At 40.2% G+C, this 13,681-nt stretch overlaps 2 protein-coding genes across 2 annotated transcripts; both read left to right on the top strand.

The window, feature by feature from the left end:
• The first annotated feature begins 7,499 nt into the window (after positions 1–7,499).
• LOC127674569 (hemogen-like) lies at positions 7,500–8,543 on the top strand. Its single transcript, XM_052170288.1, has one exon. It carries the CDS (start codon positions 7,500–7,502, stop codon positions 8,541–8,543), a length of 1,044 nt encoding a protein of 347 aa, XP_052026248.1.
• Positions 8,544–12,206: 3,663 nt separating this feature from the next.
• Positions 12,207–13,250, top strand: LOC127674568 (hemogen-like). The gene has a single exon (XM_052170287.1). It carries the CDS (start codon positions 12,207–12,209, stop codon positions 13,248–13,250), a length of 1,044 nt encoding a protein of 347 aa, XP_052026247.1.
• The last annotated feature ends 431 nt before the right edge of the window (positions 13,251–13,681 follow it).

Genomic DNA, 13,681 nt, shown 5'->3' with positions numbered 1-13,681 from the left:
GGGGAATCCTCTGGGTATATGCCCAGGAGTGGTATAGCAGGATCTTCTGGAAGTGAGGTGCCCAGTTTTCGGAGGAACCGCCAGACTGCTTTCCAGAGTGGTTGTACCAATTTGCAACCCCACCAGCAGTGGAGGAGTGTTCCTCTTTCTCCGCACCCTCTCCAACACCTGCTGTCTCCTGAATTTTTAATCTTAGCCATTCTGACTGGTGTAAGATGAAATCTTAGGGTTGTTTTGATTTGCATTTCCCTAATGACTAATGAAGTGGAGCATTTTTTAAGATGCTTCTCCGCCATCCGAAGTTCTTCAGGTGAGAATTCTTTGTTTAACTCTGTACCCCATTTTTTAATAGGGTTGTTCGGTTTTCTGGAGTCTAACTTCTTGAGTTCTTTATATATATTGGATATTAGCCCTCTATCTGATGTAGGATTGGTGAAGATCTTTTCCCAATTTGTTGGTTGCCGATCTGTCCTCTTGATGGTGTCCTTTGCCTTACAGAAACTCTGTAACCTTATGAGGTCCCATTTGTCAATTCTTGCTCTTAGAGCATACGCTATTGGTGTTCTGTTCAGAAACTTTCTCCCTGTACCGATGTCCTCAAGGGTCTTCCCCAGTTTCTTTTCTATTAGCTTCAGAGTGTCTGGCTTTATGTGGAGGTCCTTGATCCATTTGGATTTGAGCTTAGTACAAGGAGACAAGGATGGATCAATTCGCATTCTTCTGCATGCTGACCTCCAGTTGAACCAGCACCATTTGTTGAAAAGGCTATCTTTTTTTCCATTGGATGTTTTCAGCCTCTTTGTCGAGGATCAAGTGGCCATAGGTGTGTGGGTTCATTTCTGGATCTTCAATCCTGTTCCATTGATCCTCCTGCCTGTCACTGTACCAATACCATGCAGTTTTTAATACTATTGCTCTGTAGTATTGCTTGAGGTCAGGGATACTGATTCCCCCAGATTTTCTTTTGTTGCTGAGAATAGTTTTAGCTATCCTGGGTTTTTTGTTGTTCCAGATGAATTTGATAATTGCTCTTTCTAACTCTGTGAAGAATTGAGTTGGGATTTTGATGGGTATTGCATTGAATCTGTATAGTGCTTTAGGCAAAATGGCCATTTTAACTATATTGATTCTACCGATCCATGAGCATGGGAGGTTTTCCCATTTTTTGAGGTCTTCTTCCATTTCCTTCTTCAGAGTCTTGAAGTTCTTGCCATACAGATCTTTCGCATGTTTGGTAAGAGTCACCCCAAGATACTTTATACTGTTTGTGGCTATTGTGAAGGGGGTCATTTCCCTAATTTCTTTCTCAGCCTGTTTATCCTTTGAGTATAGGAAGGCCACTGATTTGCTTGAGTTGATTTTGTAACCTGCCACTTTGCTGAAGTTGTTTATCAGCTGTAGGAGCTCTCTAGTGGAGTTCTTTGGGTCACTTAGGTAGACGATCATGTCGTCTGCAAATAATGATAGTTTGACTTCCTCCTTTCCAATTTGTATCCCTTTGACCTCCTTATGTTGTCGAATTGCCCGAGCTAGTACCTCAAGTACAATATTGAAAAGATAAGGAGAAAGGGGGCAGCCTTGTCTGGTCCCTGATTTCAGTGGGATTGCTTCAAGTTTCTCTCCGTTTAGTTTGATGCTGGCTACCGGTTTGCTGTATATTGCTTTTACTATGTTTAGGTATGGGCCTTGAATTCCTGTTCTCTCCAAGACTTTAAGCATGAAGGGATGCTGAATTTTGTCAAATGCTTTTTCAGCATCCAATGAAATGACCATGTGGTTTTGTTCTTTGAGTTTGTTTATGTAGTGGATTGTATTGATGGATTTCCGTATATTGAACCAACCCTGCATTCCCGGGATAAAGCCTACTTGATCATGGTGGATGATCGTTTTGATGTGTTCTTGGATTCGGTTGGCAAGAATTTTATTGAGTATTTTTGCATCGATGTTCATAAGGGAAATTGGTCTGAAGTTCTCTTTCTTTGTTGGATCTTTTTGTGGCTTTGGTATCAGCGTAATTGTGGCTTCGTAGAAGGAATTAGGTAGTGTTCCTTCTGTTTCTATTTTGTGGAATAGTTTGAAGAGTATTGGTGTTAACTCTTCTTTGAAGGTCTGGTAGAATTCTGCACTGAAGCCATCTGGTCCTGTGCTTTTTTTGGTTGGAAGACTTTCTATGACTCCTTCTATTTCTTTAGGCATTATGGGACTGTTTAGATGGTCTAGTTGGTCCTGATTTAATTTTGGTATTTGGTATCTGTCAAGGAAATTGTCCATTTCCTCCAGATTCTCCAGTTGTGTTGAGTATAGGCTCTTGTAGTAGGATCTGATGATTTTTTGGATTTCCTCAGTTTCCGTTGTTATATCTCCCTTTTCATTTCTAAGTTTGTTAATTTGGAGACTTTCTCTGTGCCCTTTTGGTCATTCTGGCTAAGGGTTTATCTATCTTGTTGATTTTCTCAAAGAACCAGCTCCTGGTGTTGTTGATTTTTTGTATGGTTCTCTTTGTTTCTACTTGATTGATTTCGGCCCTGAGTTTGATGATTTCCTGCCTTCTACTCCTCCTGGGCGAAATAGCTTCTTTTTGTTCCAGGGCTTTCAGTTGTGTCATTAAGCTGGTAATGTATGCTCTCTCCATTTTCTTTTTGGAGGCACTCAGGGCTATGAGTTTTCCTCTTAGCACTGCTTTCATTGTGTCCCATAGATTTGGGTATGTTGTGTTTTCATTTTCATTGTGTTCTAAAAAGTCTTTAATTTCTTTCTTTATTTCTTCCTTGACCAAGGTATCATTGAGTAGAGTATTGTTCAGTTCCCACGTGTATGTGGGCTTTCTGTTGTTTCTGTTGATATTGAAGACCACTTTTACTCCATAGTGATCAGATAGGAGGCATGGGATTAGTTCTATCTTCTTATATTTGTTGAGGTCTGTCTTGTGACCAATTATATGGTCGATTTTGGAGAAGGTACCATGAGGTGCTGAGAAAAAAGTATATTCTTTTGTTTTAGGATAGAATGTTCTATATATCTCTGTTAAATCTAATTGGTCCAAAGCTTCAATTAGTTTCATTGTGTCCCTGTTTAGTTTCTGTTTTCCTGATCAGTCCATTGAGGAAAGTGCAGTGTTGAAGTCACCCACAATTATTGTGTTAGGTGCAATGTGTGCTTTTAGTTTTAATAAAGTTTCTTTTACGAAAGAGGGTGCCCTTGCATTTGGGGCATAGATGTTCAGGATTGACAGATCTTCTTTTTGTATTTTTCCTTTGACCAGCAAGAAGTGTCCCTCAGGGTCTCTTTTGATGACTTTGGGTTGAAAGTCAATTTTATCTGATATTAAAATGGCTACTCCAGCTTGTTTCCTGAGACCATTTGCTTGTAAAATTGTCTTCCAGCCTTTTACTCTAAGGTAGTGTTTGTCTTTGACCCTGAGGTGTGTTTCCTGTAAGCAGCAAAATGTAGGGTCCTGTTTACGTATCCATTCAGTTAGTCTGTGTCTTTTTATTGGGGCATTAAGTCCATTGATGTTAAGAGATATTAAGGAATAGTGATTGTTACTTCCTATCATTTTTGACGTTACTTTTTAAATTTGAATGCTTAACTTCTTTTGGGTTTGATGAAAGGTTACTATCTTGCTTTTTCCAGGGTGAAGTTTCCCTCCTTGTATTGGTGTTGTCCTCCTATTATCCTTTTTAGGGCCGGGTTTGTGGATAGATATTGGGTAAACTTGGTTTTGTCATGAAATATCTTAGTTTCTCCATCTATGGTGATTGAGAGTTTTGCTGGATATAGTAGTTTTAGTTGGCATTTGTGTTCTCTTAGAGTCCTGCAGGAGATCTGCCCAGGACCTTCTAGCCTTCATAGTCTCAGGTGAAAAGTCTGCTGTGATTCTGATAGGTCTTCCTTTATATGTTACTTGGCCTTTTTCTCTTACTGCCTTTAGTATTCTTTCTTTGTTTAGAACATTTGGTGTTTTGATTATTATGTGACGGGAAGTATTTCTGTTCTGGTCCAGTCTGTTTGGAGTTCTGTAGGCTTCTTGTATATTCATGGGCATCTCTCTCTTTAGGTTAGGGAAGTTTTCTTCCATAATTTTATTGAAGATGTTTGCTGGCCCTTTAAGTTGTAAATCTTCACTCTCATCTATGCCTATAATCCTTAGGTTTGGTCTTCTCATTGTGTCCTGGATTTCCTGGATATTTTGGGTTACAAGCTTTTTTGCATTTTGCATTTTCTTTAACTGTTGAGTCCATGGTTTCTATGGAATCTTCAGCATCTGAGATTCTTTCTTCTATCTCTTGTATTCTGTTGTTGATATTTGCATCTCTGTCCCCTGATTTCTTCCCAAGGCTTTCTATCTCCAAAGTTGTCTCCCTTTGAGTTTTCTTAGTTGTTTCTACTTCTGATTTTAGATCCTGGATGGTTTTGCTTAGCTCCTTCACTTGCATGTTTGTGTTTTCCTGTAATTCTTTAAGAGATTTTTGTGTTTCGTCTTTCATGACCTCAGCCTGTTGACCAAAGTTCTCCTGTATTTCTTTAAGAGATTTTTGTGTTTCGTCTTTCATGACCTCAGCCTGTTGACCAAAGTTCTCCTGTATTTCTTTAAGTGTTTTTTTGCATTTCCTCCTTGTTGGCTTTTGTATTCTCCTGGATTTCTTTCAATGATTTTTGTGTTTCCCTTGCAAGGGCTTCTAACTTTTGATCCATTTTCTCCTGAATTTCTTTATGTATGTCCTTCATGTGTTCCTGTACCAGCATCATGACCAGTGATTTTAAATCCAAATCTTGTTTTACTGGTGTGATGGGGTATCCAGGACATGTTGGTAGAGGAGAATTGGGTTCAGATGTTGCCATATTGCCTTGATTTCTGTTAGTGACGTTCCTGCGTTTGCCTTTTGCCATCTAGTTCTCACTGGTGTTAGTTTATCTTGTCAGTGCTGGACTCACCAGTGCAAGCTGCCCCTTCCCAGATGGCCTCTGGTGCACAGCTTACCTCCTGCACTGCTTGTAGACAGTGTGCTGCTGCCCAGGCTGTTCAGATCCCAAGGCAGGCACCCGAAGGCTCCCGCTGGGGCCCGCTGGATTCACTGGAGCACACTGACTTCTCCCAGCTGGCCGCCCGGAAGCCCAGCTAGCCACTTGCAGGACTTGGAGATGTAATGCTGCCGCCCAGACTGATCTGGATCCGGAAGCTGAGAGAGTAGAGCTAAGGGCTTCTGCCTGAGGCCTTGCCCAGATTGTGTCTGTGGACCAGATGGAGCCTGTGTGCATCCCCAGGGAGTGCCGACGGTGTATGCTACTGTGACCTCCCCTGTGTTCCGCTCACTCCGCTGGCAGCCGATGCGCCAACCGGGCTGTCGCACACAAGGTTAGCCTGGCCGCCCAGTCCCTGAGTCCAGGCAAAAGCCTGGGAGGCCAAGGTCCGAGCAAAGTTCCCCTAGGGCTATGACTGTTAATTGGGTCTGCCAGGTGACTAGGATGGCGGTCGTGCGCACCGTGCTCCCTGAAAGCGCCGGGAGAGTCTGCTTTGCTAACAATCACCTGGGCAGGTTGACTCACAGATGGCCCACCAAGCCGCCCAGTTCTTGGGGTCAGTCCTGTGCCTTTTGTGGCCTGGACCCCCGCTTTGTTAGCCTTAGGCTATGCCTGTTACAGGTCTGCCGCCTGAGCTCTCTGTCATCCTGCAGGCAAAATGGCGGCGGCGCACTCGCAGGCCTGGGCAAAAAACCTCCTGGCTGGGTTGGCACCCCGATGGCCCCCCGACCCGCCCAGGGCCTGGGTGCAGGCCAACGCCCGTCGGGCTCAGACCACAGCAGTGTTGGCCTCGGATTATGTTTGTGTACCTCAGTCTGTCCGATCCCTGGAGTACGGAACCAAGATGGATGCTCCTCTCCTGACTGGTGGGAGGCCGAGTTCTGAAGTGGCCTCCGTGCAGGACAGGCGCAGCACAACTGCAGTGTCTTGCCGCCCAGCTGGTCAGCGAAGGTCAGTGGTCGTGGGCACAGGGCCTAACTGGTCCCTGTGACGCCTTGGTTCCACTGCTGATGGCCCTTCAGCTGGAGCAGACACTGCTGCCGCTGCCGTCGCTGCTGCCGCCACCGCCGCCGAGTCTTGTAATTTTTATCTTGGAGGAAATAGGCTGATGCAATATAAAGTATCTTAGTTTTACTCTAACGAAGCAAGTTAAAGATTGGTATGACAGGAACTTCAAGTCTTTGAAAAAAGAAATCTAAGAAGACCTCAGAAGATGGAACAATCTTCCATGCGCTTGGATTGACAGGATTAATATAGTGAAAATGTCCATCTTGCCAAAACCAATATAAAGATTCAATGTAATCCCTATTGAACTTGCATCTCAATTCTTCACAGAGTTAGAAAGAGCAATTTGCAAATTCATCTGGAATTAAAAAAAAAAACAATACAGAATAGTTAAAACTATTCACAACAGTGGAAAAATTCTGGGGATATCAGTATTGCCTACCTCAAGCACTACTACATATCAATAGTGTTAAAAACTGCATGGTATTGGTATAGTGTCAAGCAGTTTGAGCAATGGAATAGAACTGAAAATCCAGATATAAGCCTACATACCTCTGGTCAATTGGTCTTTGACAAAGGATCTACAGCCATGCAGTGGTAAGAAGAAAATAAAACAAAACAAAAAACAAAAAAACAAAAAAAAAAACAGAAATAAAATCAACAAAAACAACACACACACACACACAAAACCACCAGAATTTTCTACAAATGGTTCTAGTCCAGCTGGAGGTCTTACAAATTTTCTAAAAAGTAAATTTTACCATAAAGTTGTGTAACATTCACATGACCAATAACTGTTAAAGAAATAGACAATTAAAAAGAAAAAGACAATAGTTGTCAGAGTTATTTAGAAATCATAGGAACCTACCTTGCTTTTCATAATTAAAGCCAAACCTATCATAGTTCTAATTTGGGATCCTAGATCAACCTGGAAGACTATAAGAAGGGTTGTGAAAAGAAAATGAGGTATGATAAGGTAATATCAACTCTAAACCCCCAAAATCATTTATTAAGGATATGATACTACTGATATGAAACTGATGTTATCATCGTTTTATACCTCTGTGATAATTTTGGTTCAGGTGTATTTGTGAGACTTTCAAGCCACATGATTGGTGCTATTGCCTTGAGCCCTAACAACCTATTATAATGGGGTAAGATCCTTAGATAGGGAGAAAGACAATATTTTTCACCATCATTTTAAAAAATATTTTTGCTTCTTGCTTAATAAAACTATTAAAGTTATTAGTACGTGAGATAGGGCATTTACCATTATGTTAGGGTTAGTTACCATTATGAGCTCATAGAATGGTAAGCATGTCATCATGTCAGCAGCATTCTTAGCATCATCACCAAAGGCTTTGTGATAGAAAGACTCCCTACTGGGACAGGGAGTCAGCAGGAAGATCACTGACTCTCTGAAAGCTCTCTTCCTGATTTACTGAAGGAAGACAGGAAGCTTATGTGGTAAGATGGACCTTAAGAAGCACCCATTTGATGGGATACATTACCAGACAACTGACACTGATCAAGAAAAGACCTATGAGCCACTTGTCATTGGATCTTGGCATTTACGAAATAGAGAACTACTCAAAAAAAGAAAACATGAAAGAGAAATGAAGCAAATGTTACAATGGCATCTTGAAGAACAAAAGATTCATAAGAGACGGAGATCAAGGAATGCAAATAAAAAGGGTTTAAATAAACAACAATGTTCAGAAACAAATGCAGAACCTCTATTACAAGTAGAAAAGGCATCACAGGTGACACCTGCCCGGAAAGAGTCTCAGCACTCTGAAACAGAAGCCCTTCCACATTTAACCTCATCTCCAAAAGACCTTCTGGAAGAATATTGTTTTGAAATACACCGGGAAAGCTTTATATGTGGGGAAAATTCTGCTAGATACCATGATACAGCAGTCATGAACTGTTTTTCTGAAACAGACCAATATTTGACTGGACGTGAAGACTTTCTTCTCAACATAAGCCAAAATACAAGTGGGGAAAATTCTGCTAGATACCATGATACATCAGTAATGAACTGTTTTTCTGAAACAAACCAATATTTCAATGGACCTGAAGACTTTCTTCTCAACATATGCCAAAAATCACCCGAATCAGAGAAATCCACTTTTGAGCAACTTCTAAAAGAATCTATTCCTGAAGACTTCTTCAACTGTTGGGAAGTCATACCTACAGCTCAAACGTATGGAAGAGATGAACCTGATTACCCTTTAAGTGAGATTTGCAAAGAAATCACTGTACCCACAGATTCTTATGAAGTAATTGAAGTAACAACTAAGCCTGAAGTAAATTCACTTGAACCATGTCAAGAAATATGTGGCGATGAGCAATATGCACCTGAAGATTACCAGGAAATGCCTGAGATTGAAGACCTTTCTAATAAAAGACATCAGAATAGTGATGAACCTTATGACTGCTTCCTAGAAGAATTTCAAGAAACTGATACATCTGAAGACCAGGACACTGGTACACACCAGAGTGTTAACACTTAGACTTTCAGGAAATGAGCGAGAAAGTCTAAATAGCACCAAAAGTATCAGGAATTCCAATACTTTCTCAACGATTTTGTCCCGAAAATAATGTCTAGTATTGTGCGTTGCTTTTACCATATTCAATCATAAAATATTCCAACAGATATCTTCATATTTTCATGTCTATTATTTTCTCAAGCTGTTATAGCAATCTCTACAATTTGCATTGTATTGTAACTTGATTTTTTGGCATTTATGGAACATGTCAGAGAGAACTATATTTTAAGTTCATAATGCAGACAACAATTTTTTTGGATGTCCATGCATGTGTATATGTTATGCTGTAATTGTATATATGTATATATGTGAGAAATGTTCAAGGTTTATTTTGAGAAGGTGGAAACAAGAGAACATAAAAGGCATGTAATTGCTTGTCCCTCTAAGAACTTACATTTACTTGTTAAATTTCTTCTTCTTCTTCTTCTTCTTCTTCTTCTTCTTCTTCTTCTTCTTCTTCTTCTTCTTCTTCTTCTTCTTCTTCTTCTTCTTCTTCTTCTTCTTCTCCTTCTCCTTCTCCTTCTCCTTCTCCTTCTCCTTCTCCTTCTCCTTCTCCTTCTCCTTCTCCTTCTCCTTCTCCTTCTCCTTCTCCTTCTCCTTCTCCTTCTCCTTCTCCTTCTCCTTCCTTCTCCTTCTCCTTCTCCTTCTCCTTCTCCTTCTCCTTCTCCTTCTCCTTCTCTTTCTCCTTCTCCTTCTCCTTCTCCTTCTCCTTCTCCTTCTCCTTCTCCTTCTCCTTCTCCTTCTCCTTCTCCTTCTCCTTCTCCTTCTCCTTCTCCTTCTCCTTCTCCTTCCTTCTCCTTCTCCTCCTCCTCCTCCTCCTCCTCCTCCTCCTCCTCCTCCTCCTCCTTCTTCTTCTTCTTCTTCTCCTCCTCCTCCTCCTCCTTCTCCTCCTTCTCCTCCTCCTCCTCCTTCTCCTCCTCCTCCTCCTGGTCCTCTTCTTCTCCTTCTTCTCCTTCTTCTCCTTCTCCTTCTTCTTTTGCTTCTTCTCCTTCTTCTCCTCCTCTTCCTGTTCCTCCTCCTCCTCCACCTCCTTCTTCTTCATCTTCTTCTTCTCTTTCAAACCAAAGTGCATTTTATTCTGCAGAAGTCTACCATGTTGGGACCTATCATTTACAAAGATCAAGACATTCAAGTGTGCTCACAAGCCCAATGTAAAGCACATGTAGGGCATTCCACAGAGTGGTAGGTTGGTTCTGTATCTACTTACATTCCAGAACCATTTCTAGCTGGTGGGGGAGGGGTGGAAACTGTTGTTGGGGTATCCTGGAAACCGTTGCTGACCCAGTGTCCTTGCCTTAGGCCAGGTAGCAGGGCAGTTTCTGATGGTGGTATAGATTCTGATTGGCTGCCTGAGGTCTGGGATTTTCCCAGTAACTGACAAACCTGGAAATTTCCCAGTTCTTGGAAATAGAGATCTTGGCCTATTCTCCTGTACTGTCATTTTAAAGTCGGTCATGGATTCAGCTTGGCTCAGTCTTCCCATGACCCCCTTGAGAAATCGGTCATCTCAAATCCTTGAGATGTTTCCATGGCCTGGTATTGTTGTGTGGGGATCATAGCTAAAGCATTGATTATTGAGGAACTATAAGTCAAGACCAACATTGATATCTAGGCAGACCACACCAGGCCAAAGCAGATCAATGTGGCAGAGGTTTATTGGAGACAAAGAGAGGAAATAGAGAGAGACAAAAAAAAGAAGGGTTGAAAGTGAGGAAGGGTCTGTCTTTTATTAAGGCTATGATGTAACCTGTGTGCAGGTAAGTTTGTCAAGGGGATTCTGGGAAGGTATGTCATTGCCCTGGCAACCAATGTCACCTACATGTGACATTCCTGAGTTTACAGCCAATCTGCCAAACTCGCTCTTGATAGCAACAAACATCAGAATATAAAAGAAATTGTCAGGGCAGCAACAAGTCTGGTTAGCCAAGGAGATCACTCTCAGAGGGACTCATATCAACCCTGAGACTGTTTTTTCTGATTTTTTGTTTTGTAGTTTCTTTCTGCATAAGGCCAGGGATTTGTTGATCACCCCTGAGTAGTCAGCATAGCCACAACATTCCTCACCTAAGGCTATACAGAATTCTCCCTGCTGGAGGAGCAGCAAGAAGAGTCTAGGCCTCTTCTGTTCTGTAAGAGTACTTCTGCCAGAGAGGATAGGTATCCTGCAAGGCTCTGATGGATTTTTCCATGTCCTGTATATCTGCATTTATAGCCATTTGTAGAGTCTTGCAATTTTTATCTTGGAGGAAATAGGCTGATGCAATATAAAGTATCTTAGTTTTACTCTAACGAAGCAAGTTAAAGATTGGTATGACAGGAACTTCAAGTCTTTGAAAAAAGAAATCTAAGAAGACCTCAGAAGATGGAACAATCTTCCATGCGCTTGGATTGACAGGATTAATATAGTGAAAATGTCCATCTTGCCAAAACCAATATAAAGATTCAATGTAATCCCTATTGAACTTGCATCTCAATTCTTCACAGAGTTAGAAAGAGCAATTTGCAAATTCATCTGGAATTAAAAAAAAAAACAATACAGAATAGTTAAAACTATTCACAACAGTGGAAAAATTCTGGGGATATCAGTATTGCCTACCTCAAGCACTACTACATATCAATAGTGTTAAAAACTGCATGGTATTGGTATAGTGTCAAGCAGTTTGAGCAATGGAATAGAACTGAAAATCCAGATATAAGCCTACATACCTCTGGTCAATTGGTCTTTGACAAAGGATCTACAGCCATCCAGTGGTAAGAAGAAAATAAAACAAAACAAAAAACAAAAAACAAAAAAAACCAGAAATAAAATCAACAAAAACAACACACACACACACACACACAAAACCACCAGAATTTTCTACAAATGGTTCTAGTCCAGCTGGAGGTCTTACAAATTTTCTAAAAAGTAAATTTTACCATAAAGTTGTGTAACATTCACATGACCAGTAACTGTTAAAGAAATAGACAATTAAAAAGAAAAAGACAATAGTTGTCAGAGTTATTTAGAAATCATAGGAACCTACCTTGCTTTTCATAATTAAAGCCAAACCTATCATAGTTCTAATTTGGGATCCTAGATCAACCTGGAAGACTATAAGAAGGGTTGTGAAAAGAAAATGAGGTATGATAAGGTAATATCAACTCTAAACCCCCAAAATCATTTATTAAGGATATGATACTACTGATATGAAACTGATGTTATCATCGTTTTATACCTCTGTGATAATTTTGGTTCAGGTGTATTTGTGAGACTTTCAAGCCACATGATTGGTGCTATTGCCTTGAGCCCTAACAACCTATTATAATGGGGTAAGATCCTTAGATAGGGAGAAAGACAATATTTTTCACCATCATTTTAAAAAATATTTTTGCTTCTTGCTTAATAAAACTATTAAAGTTATTAGTACGTGAGATAGGGCATTTACCATTATGTTAGGGTTAGTTACCATTATGAGCTCATAGAATGGTAAGCATGTCATCATGTCATCAGCATTCTTAGCATCATCACCAAAGGCTTTGTGATAGAAAGACTCCCTACTGGGACAGGGAGACAGCAGGAAGATCACTGACTCTCTGAAAGCTCTCTTCCTGATTTACTGAAGGAAACCAGGAAGCTAATGTGGTAAGATGGACCTTAAGAAGCACCCATTTGATGGGATACATTACCAGACAACTGACACTGATCAAGAAAAGACCTATGAGCCACTTGTCATTGGATCTTGGCATTTACGAAATAGAGAACAACTCAAAAAAAGAAAACATGAAAGAGAAATGAAGCAAATGTTACAATGGCATCTTGAAGAACAAAAGATTCATAAGAGACGGAGATCAAGGAATGCAAATAAAAAGGGTTTAAATAAACAACAATGTTCAGAAACAAATGCAGAACCTCTATTACAAGTAGAAAAGGCATCACAGGTGACACCTGCCCGGAAAGAATCTCAGCACTCTGAAACAGAAGCCCTTCCACATTTAACCTCATCTCCAAAAGACCTTCTGGAAGAATATTGTTTTGAAATACACCGGGAAAGCTTTATATGTGGGGAAAATTCTGCTAGATACCATGATACAGCAGTCATGAACTGTTTTTCTGAAACAGACCAATATTTGACTGGACGTGAAGACTTTCTTCTCAACATAAGCCAAAATACAAGTGGGGAAAATTCTGCTAGATACCATGATACATCAGTAATGAACTGTTTTTCTGAAACAAACCAATATTTCACTGGACCTGAAGACTTTCTTCTCAACATATGCCAAAAATCACCCGAATCAGAGAAATCCACTTTTGAGCAACTTCTAAAAGAATCTATTCCTGAAGACTTCTTCAACTGTTGGGAAGTCATACCTACAGCTCAAACGTATGGAAGAGATGAACCTGATTACCCTTTAAGTGAGATTTGCAAAGAAATAACTGTACCCACAGATTCTTACGAAGTAATTGAAGTAACAACTAAGCCTGAAGTAAATTCACTTGAACCATGTCAAGAAATATGTGGCGATGAGCAATATGCACCTGAAGATTACCAGGAAATGCCTGAGATTGAAGACCTTTCTAATAAAAGACATCAGAATAGTGATGAACCTTATGACTGCTTCCTAGAAGAATTTCAAGAAACTGATACATCTGAAGACCAGGACACTGGTACACACCAGAGTGTTAACACTTAGACTTTCAGGAAATGAGCGAGAAAGTCTAAATAGCACCAAAAGTATCAGGAATTCCAATACTTTCTCAACGATTTTGTCCCGAAAATAATGTCTAGTATTGTGCGTTGCTTTTACCATATTCAATCATAAAATATTCCAACAGATATCTTCATATTTTCATGTCTATTATTTTCTCAAGCTGTTATAGCAATCTCTACAATTTGCATTGTATTGTAACTTGATTTTTTGGCATTTATGGAACATGTCAGAGAGAACTATATTTTAAGTTCATAATGCAGACAACAATTTTTTTGGATGTCCATGCATGTGTATATGTTATGCTGTAATTATATATATGTATATATGTGAGAAATGTTCAAGGTTTATTTTGAGAAGGTGGAAACAAGAGAACATAAAAGGCATTACAATTGCTTGTCCCTCTAAGAACTTAC

The sequence above is a fragment of the Apodemus sylvaticus genome, chromosome X, assembly GCF_947179515.1.
Source record: "Apodemus sylvaticus chromosome X, mApoSyl1.1, whole genome shotgun sequence".
Classification (NCBI taxonomy): Eukaryota; Metazoa; Chordata; class Mammalia; order Rodentia; family Muridae; genus Apodemus; species Apodemus sylvaticus.
Note: the sequence above shows the minus strand (reverse complement) of the source record. Positions and strands in the feature narration are given on the sequence as shown.

Coding starts and splice junctions, on each gene's coding strand:
- LOC127674569 (XM_052170288.1), top strand. CDS start 7,500: ATGGACCTTAAGAAGCACCCATTTGATGGGATACATTACCAGACAACT.
- LOC127674568 (XM_052170287.1), top strand. CDS start 12,207: ATGGACCTTAAGAAGCACCCATTTGATGGGATACATTACCAGACAACT.